Source organism: Triticum aestivum, chromosome 6A (genome assembly GCF_018294505.1).
Source record: "Triticum aestivum cultivar Chinese Spring chromosome 6A, IWGSC CS RefSeq v2.1, whole genome shotgun sequence".
Classification (NCBI taxonomy): Eukaryota; Viridiplantae; Streptophyta; class Magnoliopsida; order Poales; family Poaceae; genus Triticum; species Triticum aestivum.
Window position 1 is genome coordinate 147,874,041 of NC_057809.1, and position 12,846 is coordinate 147,886,886.

Here is a 12,846-nt window from a genome sequence, read left to right on the forward strand (position 1 = left end):
CTCGGTTTAGACGACAGTTGTGACTTTGACCTGCCGTACGTCAGCGGGTCGTCATGGCACATGTGTCAATCGAGCTCCTCGTGGGCCCCACATATCTACATTCTATACACGCCTCAACGGCTGAGATCGATAGCCCGTAGGTCAGTCATCAGATTTTTTTTTCCCGAATTTATTTTTTGAGGTTTTTTTTCCAGAATGCAGTCACCAGTTAATTAATCACGGTAAGGAACACGGTACATGTGCACTCGAACATGTTAGTCAGAGAACAAATTAAGGAGCTGATACCTTATCTTTTAAAAGATGAACAAATTACAGGCGGCGGGCGTGGCTAAAGAAAGAGACACATTTATTTGAGAAAACAACATGTGATCAATTAGGAGCGGCGACTTGACCAGTGGTAGTAGTACTATAGTACAGTAGATGCATGCATGGTGGTGGTTGCAGTCCCCAACTTTGCTTCCGAGACAAGCTAAGGCGAGGCGTCCAATCTAGGAGGAGGAGAAGATTCCTCGCTATCAACTCGTTGCCGCTGCACTACACTACGCACCGAAAGCTGAAACTATTTACATGCCTTCCGTTTCACATGCACCTAATCAACTGTAGCTGAACCTGTAAAGTGGTGTGGCGTGGCTACTATTACAACTACTAATTACTCTCTTAATCAGCTGGCCTTTGCTTCATCGCACGCCCTCTCTACGGCAAGGCCAGCAAAAATTAACCTTTGGAACAGCAACAACGTCGTCGTCTTCGCAGAGCGGAGAAAGCAAAGCTTGCTGTTCTCGCTGGCTCTCTGATTAAGTGTACCTTGATTGATCAACGGGGTATAGGGGTGGAGTGGTGAGGGGATCATCCGAAGTTGTAGCCATTGGGGGTGTTAGTGGAGGCCGGCCGGGGCAGCATCTGCGCCGCCTGTATGCTCTGCAGCAGCAGTCTGTCCTCCGCCGACGACTCGAACCCGTGCAGGAACGACATGTCCGCGCCGCCGCCGCCGTAGTCGGCGTACTGTTGCTGCTGCTGCGGCCGGAACAGCTGGCTCTGCTGATGCTGCTGCTGCTGCAGGGACGACGTGGCGGCGGACGGGCGGTGGTGGCCGAGGTGGTCGAACGACATCACGGCCGAGCTCGGCGACGGGCGCACCGGCATGCCGCCGCCGAGGCCGTAGTCGCCACCGCCCGCGCCGAAGCTGATCACGGGCCCGCCGCCCGCGCCGGCCGGGCCGTAGGGGCCGGAGGGGATGCCGGTGAACTGCTGCACCATGGCGCGGAAGTTGGTGGTGTCGGTGTTGAGCAGCGTGACGGGCGCCCGCCGCGAGGCGCGGGACCTCCGCCGCGCCGGCTTGCCGACGCGGCCCCCCTCGACCCCGGGCGCCGACCTCGTGGGGCTCCCGCCGCCCGAGCCCCCCGACGTCGGGCTCGACACCGTCACCACGCTGCCCTCCGCCGCCGCGGCCCCATTGCCGCCGACGCCGTAGATGCCCGCCCAGTGGCCCATGTTCGCGCCGGTGTCGCCCATGGCACGCAGTAGCACTGACCGCAGTAGGAAGGGGGAGTAGAGTTCTCGAGCCGGACGGGGAAGGCGGCTACTTATAGGAGACCCGCGACGAGTCAAAGGGGGTGCTCGGGGAGACAGCCCACCGTTGGATGGAGAGGACGGGTGATCGGACGGTCAGGGTGGGTGTGGGGTCGCCTTCTGGAACGTGGCTGACCCGCGCAGTTTGCGCGAAGCGTCGCGCCCGAGGTGGCGGCCCACTGGCGAACGGGTCGTTGGCGCGGGGCCCGCCCGCCCGCACCAGCGAGCCCCCGGCGATGGCGCCGTTAACTCGAGGCAGCTGAGCCGATTCCTACCTCCCTCCCCTCCTCTCTCTCTCTCTCTAAAAGGAAAAAAAGGATGTTTGAATCGGGTCGCCTGCGCCGGCTTACGTTACGGAGTGGCGTCGCTGTTGGTGGCGCGCCGGTGGCCTGCCACGGTCGGGCTCGCCGCGGGCGCGAGCAAGCTAGGGTTCCACGACCGCCGATCAGCCGGTGCACTGCAAACACGCGCGGCGCCGCCGTGTGTAGTGCACGTCCACTTGGGCCGAGCGTGCCGAATCGAGCACGCGCGTGGACGATCTCTGTCTCTTGTGAACGAGATCCGCGGGACGCAAAGATTTAGCCGGCAAACAGTGGTCGCTTTTCACGCTCCGTCGATGGGATGTCCGCGCTTTACACAACATGCGTTCTTTTCATCTTTTTTTACGTGTGTGAACCGGCCTGGCCGGGGTGCGAAGGAAGAAGAGACGAGGGAATATCGTGGCACGCAGGCAAAGCGAGGGCGGTCGACCGGTGCAGCTAGCCGCGAAGCTTCGACCAACTAAAGGCCAAAGCCGACGGACGGCGACGTGCATGGCGGGACGTGCGCTGAAGCTGAGGCTAGCTAGCACCACTGTGGGTGTGTGTGCGCGCGCGCGCGCTGTGGCGTTCATCGGCACGCACGTGCACCTTTGATCGGATCCCACTTGGACGACAAGGAATGTGCATGTCCACACTACACGGGCGGCCGGTGGATCGCGGGGAGGGAATGCTATGTCTTTTACTCCGCCCCGCTGGTTCAACAGAACACTCATAATTTTATTTTATTTTCATTATTTTCGCGTTTCAGGGGACTTTCCGGGAACAAAAACTCCATCTCCATAACAATGCTCGGGTAACTTAGGGGGAACAGGCTAAAACCATAGGCCAAGGGCATGAACTCTACCCACTGACTATTACTAAACGGGGAAGCAAGCAAACAAATTCACCTTCAACTCACCAAGCACATTGTGACACACCAATAAATGACAACAAAATAGTCCCCACACGCGTCGTGGCATCCTCACACCCTCCATTAAATGAGCCAGATCCGGCGTGGCCATCCCAAGGAGGGGGTGAAGACCTCAACAGGCTTCCGAGGAAGCACATACTACCTCCGTCCGGAATTATAGGTCCAGCTAGCCAATGTTGGTTGTACGGGATTAAAAGGCCGGCTTGCATTATTAGCGCTGCTGGTTCACGAGACGATTGGCCAAGGCGCTGCATGCAGGAAGGGGATTAAAAGTATTGTGCTGCATGCAGACTATTCATTGGGTGCATGCATGTAGAGGAGACTCCCGATTATACCTGGCCATACCTCGGGCCGGGCCTAGTCAAGCCCGATGCAAAAAACCCAGACCAGAGCCCGGCCCGGCTCGACCGTCAGGCCTGTTTTTTGAGCCCGAGCCCGGCCCAAACTTGTAAAAGCCCGTCAGGCTTCGAGCCGGCCCGGCCCGTCCTTCAGGAAAACACAAAAACGATGGGTCCAGGCCCGGCCCGGCCCGGCCTTCGGGCTCAAAATCTAGGCCCGAGCCTGGCTCGGGAGTGGCGTCGGGCTGGGCCAGGTCGGGCTTTTTCGGGTCGGGCCGTTCGGGCCGGGCTGCCCATGGCCAGAACTACTCCCGTTGCAGCTTTTTGTGAGAAGATCGAAGGATCGGGCAAGTGCCTTGGTCCACCTGCGGTGGCTCTCCGGTCTTGTAATCCCGGACGGAGGTACTAAGACACAATGACCATGCACCTATCATCCTCACACATGCATTTGTCTTGTTAGTTTGAGAAAAGAATGTGGCAAAAGACATCACAAGATTAGAAGTAAATGGTAAAATATGACAAGAACTTTTAAATGTGGTACCCGTTGGCATAAGCCGTGGCTTGATGAGTTGATTGTGAAAGATGCAATTTACTCAAAGAAAAGACTTATGCAAAAAAAAAATGAGAGTTAAGAGTGCACATTTAACCGAACTTGTGTGAGCATATGACCCTTGCTAGGTAAGCCAATTTTAAAACGTCTTGAACTTCTAAACTTGTATCGACGTGACTATATAAGCCCCAATTGATTCATTTTTTCTCATGTAAGTCAATTTTGCCACTCGTTGGATGGGCACCCATTCTTTTCCCTAAAGACCCTCCTTTTCTACTTCCTCTTCCAGTAGCTTGCCTCCATGCCTCTTCTTCGGCTCCGAGGTCTCGCCTTGCTACCATTCGATGCACTGCCCCTACCCCCGACGAGGTCCGCATAATCCGAGCGGGGATAAACAACTAAAAGCCCTCCTCCTCCACACGCAACGGTCAAGCCCCCGCCCCATGCCGTCTCCATTTACGACTCATTCCCTGCCTAGCCTCGAAGTTCCGCCTTGCCTCCCTTCCTTCTGCCTGAAAATCGACTTAAAACCAAATGTTTTTTTTATGGTGACCTGCACCAATTCAAGTTTGCGACGCCTTACAAATAGCAAACGTGAGCTTGTATACGACGCCAAACATGAGTTTGCGGACAGAGCCCAAACTCCCAACATGTTTGTGTAAAAGACAACAGTGCATAGAAGTCTGCTTGGTTGCCCTGGCCGGTCAACAAGGTTTGGTGCGGCCAAAAACGACAGGCTTTTGGCATCTTTACGAGTAGTATTTTTATTTTTGATCGCCTGAGTTTGCACGGCTCTGACTAGTTGAAGGTCAAAGGAAATTAGACCCTCTCTAGTGGTTGGTGGTTTCAGTTGGTTCAACGCGATCGTGACTGCCCAGCACATATGGGATGCATATACAAAAAAAGAAGTTAATTGGCAACGTGTATAAAACATCCTACTACCTGGCCACATGTACGTGTTGTCATGTTTTTGGGTACAATCCTCTAATTAATTTAGTTAATACGTGTAGGCGTCGAGAGAGGGAGAGAAATAATCGAAGAATATGCAGGATGAAGCTCTGCATGCCCTGGCTCGGCTCGGCTCGGCTTAGGTGGCGGCTGGGCACATAAGCCGACGGACCGGCGACGTATACGTATGAGCTGACGTGATGGCACGAGTCAAGGAGTTGACTCGATAGTCTTTCCTCGCAATATTCTACTGCTAGCACAGAAGACGGGACTACTAGCGTTCTCAATCAACACTTTGATCACTGTTATTAAGTAACATTGTTTTAGTTTAAATTTAAACTAAAACAGCATCACTTATACCATTTCCAAAAGGAGCGAGTACATGGTTATGGCATTGGAGTTTGCAGTCTACCGGCTCTACTCCAGAATGAAATATACGACCACCACTGTTTCACTTCAAGCTTTATATTGGCCTAACAACAAAAGGAACAAGCTTTCTTTTTTAGGGTAGAACAAGCTTAATCTTCGTGACACAAGACCGACCCTTTTAATCCACATCATTCAAGCCCTCTTTTTCGTCTGTATGATTTGGATTTTGTGAGTATACATTCCAGTATGTATATCCCACTAGCACGAAAAAGCTGTAGTATGTCGAAGTCGAGTGAAGATCGCACCATCTCGCGCCCGCGTGTCCGGTTCCTCGGAGAAAACGACCCGTCGCATTGCCGTTTTACCACATGTGGGTTTAGGACAAACGCAAGAAAATCCAGAGGATGGCGAAAGGATAAGGGTTCGGTTAGGTTAGGATCTGGTGCGGGGCGGGCCCCTCGACCAGGAACCTGGTTGACCTTTCAACCCTTGATTGGCGGGGAGGAAGGAGGCAAGGAACCGGTCAGGATGGCTCACTGGCTAGCTAACTTAACTGCTCCCAACTTCTTCAGTCTCTGCGTACTCAGTGCAGTCTGCCGGAGTCTGAGGCTAGAGCATCCAAGCAAGTATAAGTAAAAGAGTAGAGTGGTTGCTTAGCGTACACGTTGAAAGGCTACGCGCCCTACGATCGGGCCCCGTTGAAAGTTCAAGTCGCACTTGTGCGGCCGCATGGATTTTCAACAATTCCATTCGTGCATGTGCGTATATATAATGTCGTGTGTTGATCCACAGGTCTAAGCCCGTGCCTGGACGTTTCTGAATGGGGTCCGTCCAAGGGTCCTCTTAACCAGGCAACCGGCAAAGGAGGAACATTTCCTTTTTGAATGTTTTGACGACTTGCTGGCCACGGTTGCCGCCCGGTAGAAACGTTTTACTATAAAAAGGCACCAGTGAAAGGTCGTGCTGTATCATTCTTCGAAACTGTGTTCTGCATGTTTGGATTCTTCGAAACTTTTGGCTCAAAATTCCATTAGGAAAAAAAAGGATGTACGAAATTCCGAATGAACAACGTGCCTTCAGTAAAAAGAAAAGAAACATATAGTCTTTCTCAAGTACGATACCGCGTAACTTTTGCATACATAGTCAAACTGTCAAAGGGGCAAACTTTGCTTAATTACTAGAGTAGAATTTGAGTTCCATAGACTTAGGGTGCAAGCATACCATGATGTGCGAGTAACACGGTAGACAGACGTCACGCTGAGGTTGAAAACCCACTTGACTTATGTTTTACAGAAATCAAGTTCACAGAACCCAAACCAATCCTCAAACTGAAATCTGCAACATCTGGAAATCGCAGACTGAAGAAGATAATGTTTCTTACATCTGCTTCTGAATCTTTACCATCTTTGCTGTTGCTACATTCATCACGAAATATAATTCCATACATATAAAAAGACGCGACCTTGATGTTTTTTCACAGGCCTAGAGTAATCGTATCAAGTCGACTGGAGGTGATTCAAGAAAAGAAGCAAGAGCAGAGGTAGATTAGGCTTTCGTTGTCTGAGAAGATCTGTTTACCATGTATACAGCTCGCGAGACAGCGAATTCGCTGACCGCGCAAGGTCGCTGAAACGTGCTGTCTTGGCTCCAACTAATGCAACATCAACAGCAAAAATTCTAACTAAAAAAACCCAGCAAAATTTCAGCCTGACCACAGAGGTTTTTCACCATCACAAGAACCACACACATATATGGAATATCGTATATATAATAATGATAACAAAATGTGGAATAGTACAAAACATCAAGGCATCAATGGATGAAAAAAAGTAGGAGTAGCTTACTTGCCCCAATCGCTATCGGCGGCGATTTATTTTGAATTTAATTCTGTGGGCTTCTTGTTTCCTGCACAGCATGCATCCCACCGCCACACGGCACAACAGCGATGACTGAAACCTACCTCTGCTTCCATGCCAACAGGTATCCAATCGCACGTCGCCACGGCACAGATCAGGTGATCTGGGTTCACAAGAAACCGGACACCTGGGTGAGGCATCTCCATCACAATAATCTGGTCAATTTGGCATGGAGTGTACTACTGTAATTCTGTTTGGATGCATGCATGCACGCAGCACCCAGCATTTGCTGCCATATGTTTCAGATGATGGTTGTGCACAGAATTGATGCCCCTAAAGCTCCCAAGAGATATAACCATGTACATGAACCTGCTTTACCCAGCTAAAGCATGCAGACGACGCAAGAAGTCAACAATAAGCAAAGCTTTTTGGTGCAAAGTTATGCCCGCTGATCAAGTCCTTTTCCTCAGCCTGCACCACAACCCGTTCTTTGTGTGAATTGTCGCGCCCGTCACCATCTCTACTTCATTGGGCGAGCCTCGCAGCTCCACGTCAAACTTTTGCAATAGCAGGGCCAAGGCCACTGTTGACTCCAGGAGCGCAAATTGGTCTCCCACGCATTTGCGTGGTCCTCCGCCGAAGGGGAGGAAAGCAAAGTCTGCTATAATCTGGCAAATGAAGTTTGATGAGGTCTTAGTTTCTTCAAGAAAGAAAGAGGTCTATCAGTAGGATAGAATGACGAGACCAATGTTCAGGTATACCTCGTTGGGATACATCGCGCCAGGACTCCGGTCAGGATCAAACCCAGCCCACCCTTCTATGTTCTCATCCTTCTTTGGAACTGTAAACCTCTCGGGTTCAAACTCATTTGGCCTATCCCAAAAGTATGGGGACCTATGGAGATTGTATATCTGCAGTGCCAGCATTTTCACATAAGACAAACTTCTCAAGGAGAACAGAATAAAGTTTGGAGTCGATCATGAAGGTAACTTATATTGGTACCAAAACTATGAATATCTGAAAGAAAGAACCAGCTTAAATTTGCCAATTCCCCATCTTACCGAAAGAAATATATCGGTTCCTGCTGGTATTTCGTATCCCTCTTTCGCTCCGTTGTACCCACCTATGAATTTGTGTGAATTAATTTTAATAACACAAGTCAGGTATCACATCGCATGCCCTTTGATATCTGGCACATGTTTTTCTGATTGTTGGGAGAAAGCTGTGTGTGTTAAAGAGAAGATGGAACCTGGCAATTTATCAGGTCGGAGAGAGCGCCTGATTAACAATGGTGGTTGAGGATACAAGCGAAGAGCTTCAACAATGATTAATCTTATGTACCTAGAGCACATCATGAATGCAGTATGTGAAATTTAGAAACATTTATGGAGCATTAATACAGTAAAACTCTTACTAACACATGGTAAGAAAACGCTAGTGATTTTGCAAGCATATAATATGCAAACTATATGATGATTTTTTTTAAATTGACACCTGAAAAAAATAGTGAATAGAAGAATCAAACATAGTTCAATTTACAAGAAATGGTAACATAAGTAACATACTCCGATTCTTGAGCTTTTCCGCAGTGATTACCCCATCGATCAGTACAGAATCAATCTCTGCCTGGGCTTTTCTCATCTTCGTGGGATTCTGTATCAACATACAGTATATTGTATGATTTCACAATTTAATGTTAGTTATCTGTTCATGTCGGTTAAAATGTGTACCTGGGCCAGTAGAAAAATAGACCATGTCAGAACAGCCGCAGTTGTTTCATGTCCGGCGATAAGCATTGTCATAAGATCATCCCGAAGCTATCACAAACCAAGAAATTTGTCAATTTATTTGCCTGATTCAAGTAGAAATACAAAGTAAAACTTCGAAGGGTATTACAACATTGGAAACTCCCTGTGCTGGAAGAAATAAATGGTGCAATGAACAAGTTATAGATGTTCCATTCATACCAAATTAAACATTACATGGGCGATTTACCTGGCGGTCGTCAACATCAGCTCCCCGCATGTCAACAAGGAACCTCAGTAAGCTGGCATCCTACAAATATAATGGCAACATTACGAACTGCCAAACTACCATAGTTATTTTATAAAGCAACCTGATAAGACCAGCATGACCCAACAAAATCAGGGGTAATAGGAACCAACCTTCAATGATGAGTAGTCTCTCTGCTGGAGTTTTTCCACATCAGCTTCCTATAAAAAGCAATGTTGAATTTAGTACAAGTTCCAGAAAAAGGCACCATGCATGACTAAATTTTTTGTTGGCACGAACCTGTCTTGTTTCTTTTGCATTTTTAATAAGATCATCAAGGCAATCATTGATAACCTTGAGGTCGCTGTGGAACTTCCGCTGTCTTGGCACTATCCATTGAGTTAAAGGAAGATTCCAGTAAGGGATGTAAAAGGTGGATCGATGCTCAGCTTCAAAAAGAGTACCATATACTGCCTGCACAATAGACATAGAAACCCCCCAAAGAAGGGCCGACAAAATAAGCAGAAGAGCATTAGTCATGTCTATTCATCCTAAACATGCAAGATGAGTACTCTTCTGTACTTTAACTCAATTTTGAAAACCAGAACAGATGCACTTCTCATGAACAAATTATCATCAGATAGTATAACTACGTAGATATTACACCAACCTTGATTACAGGAGATTCCTTATTAACAGAGTCAAAATCAAAATTGAACACTCCCAAGCCAATTATGTCGAGAGCCAAATTGGAGAATTCCTCTTCAAGGTTCACTATGGTAGATTTGTCACCATGGTCTCCCTTTTCAATAAGTGCTTCAAGTTTCAATATGGTTCTCTCTGAACATTTGTTAAATACTCTCACCATAGCTTCTATGAATAAGGCATGGAACCCAGGAGTTATAACTGCAGAACACACAGAATGGATAAGTTGCACCATTACAAAATGCAGTGGTTAAGCCACGGTCAAGCTTGTGCGGTCATCTGACCACACAAGATTTTGGCAGAACCCTTAGATTCTAGTAAAAAATATGCAAAAGCTAGTATAAAAGTTGCAAACACACATGTATCTGATATCACAAGTTTAAATTGACACCATATGCTTGTTTTCTTGGCACCGCCACTGACAAAATGTTTTGTGAATGCAAACACGAGGTAGGTTCACGTAGGCTCTGCAATAGTTTAATTATGTTGAAAAGTTGCGCCATAAGGTAATTCCCATTTATGATAATATTTCATAAACCATGCTAGTTGACTCAAAGTCCAAAGAAGCGCTAGGAGCTTAGGACCAATTAGCAGGACTGGAGCTACTATCATAAAGCATACACAGGTAATCTCTATTTTTGAAAGATAAGTTAACCTTTGGTTGTTAGGTCGAAAAAAACATGAACAGGATAGTGGATTCATATCAATGGACAACAGTCAATCAGCTTCTATTGACTAGCAGGAACTTATACTGGTGTACAGAACATGAAGTATGAATGCACTCAAGGAAGCCTTAGAAGTGCAAATATGATTCAAAATCCGACCTTCTAACCTTTTCTCCTTTGCTTCCAGGTATCAAGGTCAGCAGGTATAAGACCCTTCCCCATTATTGGTTCTAGAATTTCAGCGAGAACTCCCTGATTTCAAGTAGAAAAGTATGTAAGAAGTAAGCTACTAGATCAATCCAGCAGTTATTCCTTACATGTATTCTTTTTTTTCCAGGGATTTTCCTTACATGTATTTAATACTGTTATATGCACAGTTCAGTCACGGGAAAACAACATATGCTACAAATAAGTTGCCAACCATTATAGTCCGAGCTTATCTAGAGTTTCAGATGATCTGTGTACTCATTTACATATGTTCACACAGTATGTATTAGAAAGCATACCTTATCATAACAGAAAGCATTTTCTCGCAGGATGTATCTAGCAACAATTGGATCAGAGACGACAACAAATGATTTGGGTCCAAAAGCAAGTTTGTAGACAGAACCGTGCTGCAAGGATAACAGGATATGTTAGCATAGCATGAGTTTTCCTCATGGTTGCTTGATTATGAACCTAACAATAAGGTAGTTACAATCAAATGAAATTCTACCATATGACAGCAGCACAACTCGATCAAAAAGACCAGACATAAACTATTAGTATTCACTTTGTGATGCTCCTGCTACTAGCGCTTTTCTTTTTATCTCGGCATGCAGCTCGTAAAGGCATAATTTTTCACTTTTATATGCAAGTGCAGTATTTCTGAATAGGGCTGTGAGAGGCCACATGTTATATGACTTGCATGGTGCATACAAATATGCCAAATCGAGAAGTTCATTTTAATGTTGATGAACACCCTCTTAAATGATGTTATGCGATTTTTTAAGCTGAAGGTGAGACGTCAACGAACAGAAGGTTTTCTGAGAGGGTATGATTAGCAATGTACACTGCATATAAGGAGACTTGATGAAAAAAATCAATGGCATGATTCAAATAAATATGGTTTGAACATGGAGTTAGAAAATGGCAATCAGATTATTACCATGCAGGTGGTCATCTGGTCAAGAGTACCAAATTTGTGGAATTATATCATGTAAGTATTCACTCAAATATCATGTACGCACGTCACGTGTATCTACTATTCGCTGAGCGCAGCTAATACATGCTTCCAGTAGGCAGAACAAAGAACTGCAATAAAAAGAGTAAACAACACGAGACAGAACGGGATAAGCACCTCGAGGAACCAATCATAGAGCGAATAGAAAAGGGGCCGGTCGAACAGGTCAGTGACAGCACCTTCGGCAACCGGCATATTCTTGAGGTTGCCGCCAGCGAGCAAATTGGTGAGAAGGTTGCTGGCGTTGTCGAACAAGTTCCTCTTAGGCTTAGTGGTTTTGTCAACTCCGGGCGACTGGCATCTGCATAAACACCAAAAATGAGGGCTAGGCACATATTATACTCTGCATAAACCAAACCTGGTAATTTGACAGGCGCCAGCACCACCACGTTTCGCATAAAGGAAACCACCAAGCATTATATCTTATCAATTAATGGGTCAAACCAACAGGATGCTGATAGACCAACAAGCATTATTAATTAATGTACTCTGTACTAAGTGAAGAAGGATAAATTCATCGTGGGCAGCTACAGAGTTAAATAGGCAAGTTATTTCAAACAAATTAGCTATAATGTGACGGGGCTTAGCAGGGCACACGGTGCAGAGGCAATCGATCGAACGCCTGATGGGCAGGGCACACCGGCGACTAAGTGGAGAACTGTGGAGTGTGAGGCTGGGGATGGCTTCCGTACCTGACGGGAAGGAGGCGGCTCCTCCCGTGAGCTGCCGACGAGGAGGGGTAGGAGGAGGCGAGGCGCTGCGTGCCGGTGCTGGACCTCGGGAGGAGCGTGGCGGCGGTGGCCGCGCTCATGGCCATGGCGCTGGAGCGCGCACTCTCGCAGTGGGAGAAGGTTCCACGGGCGCTGGCGTCGTGGCGGAGTCAGACGATAGATAAGGTGCCTCGTCCGGTAGCGTGGCTAGACTAGTGTGTGCGCGCCATGTGAGATCGCCGTCCGCGCCGCTGGTTGGAGATCACGCGGCGTCCGTCGGATCGGAGGACGGTGGCGTGTGGTCGGTCGGTGTCAGGACCCAAGCCAAGAGCTTACTGATGAAGCGAGGCAACTCACAGGAAGTTCAAACGAACGACGGTCCAGATGAACACCAGAAGAGATCGACGGCTCAGATACCATCCTCGCCATCTCTGACCGTTACTGTTATTTTTGTCGACACCGTTAAGACTTGTAACAGTGGTTATCACGCGTGGCTGTGAGCTGTCGTGTGGCTTAAAAGGCAAGCGAGGGGAGGAGAGGACCAAGAAGATTCTTAGCATATGCTGTAGTAGTTAGAACCCTAGCTAGTGTACCAAGTCGGGGTCTCTGATCTCGCACCATTATCCTAAATTGTACCTCTGAATTGCTACAGTTCCCTATGAAATCGTGATGATCGAGTTCCTCTGAATATT

At 47.7% G+C, this 12,846-nt stretch overlaps 2 protein-coding genes across 2 annotated transcripts; both read right to left on the reverse strand.

Moving 5' to 3' along the window:
- Positions 1 to 261: 261 nt before the first annotated feature.
- Positions 262 to 1,551, reverse strand: LOC123130488 (neurogenic locus Notch protein). The gene has a single exon (XM_044550381.1). The coding sequence runs from the start codon at positions 1,510 to 1,512 to the stop codon at positions 847 to 849; it is 666 nt and encodes a 221-aa protein (XP_044406316.1). The 5' UTR covers positions 1,513 to 1,551; the 3' UTR covers positions 262 to 846.
- Positions 1,552 to 6,754: 5,203 nt separating this feature from the next.
- LOC123132557 (cytochrome P450 97B2, chloroplastic) lies at positions 6,755 to 12,438 on the reverse strand. The gene is made up of 14 exons (XM_044552388.1): positions 12,137 to 12,438; positions 11,562 to 11,745; positions 10,729 to 10,836; positions 10,390 to 10,474; positions 9,523 to 9,758; positions 9,153 to 9,326; positions 9,026 to 9,073; positions 8,856 to 8,915; positions 8,591 to 8,677; positions 8,413 to 8,513; positions 8,110 to 8,201; positions 7,922 to 7,983; positions 7,622 to 7,771; positions 6,755 to 7,528 (listed from the first exon to the last, which is right to left on the reverse strand). Exons 1-14 carry the CDS (start codon positions 12,259 to 12,261, stop codon positions 7,313 to 7,315), a joined length of 1,728 nt encoding a protein of 575 aa, XP_044408323.1. The 5' UTR covers positions 12,262 to 12,438; the 3' UTR covers positions 6,755 to 7,312.
- Between the last annotated feature and the right edge of the window lie 408 nt (positions 12,439 to 12,846).

Excerpts from the sequence above, each read along its gene's own strand:
- LOC123130488 (XM_044550381.1), bottom strand. The coding sequence starts at position 1,512 with ATGGGCGACACCGGCGCGAACATGGGCCACTGGGCGGGCATCTACGGC.
- LOC123132557 (XM_044552388.1), bottom strand. The coding sequence starts at position 12,261 with ATGGCCATGAGCGCGGCCACCGCCGCCACGCTCCTCCCGAGGTCCAGC. Across the intron at positions 9,327-9,522 it reads AGGAATCTCCTGTAATCAAG|GCAGTATATGGTACTCTTTT; the intron begins GTTGGTGTAATA and ends TCTATTGTGCAG. Across the intron at positions 9,074-9,152 it reads ATGCAAAAGAAACAAGACAG|GAAGCTGATGTGGAAAAACT; the intron begins GTTCGTGCCAAC and ends TGCTTTTTATAG.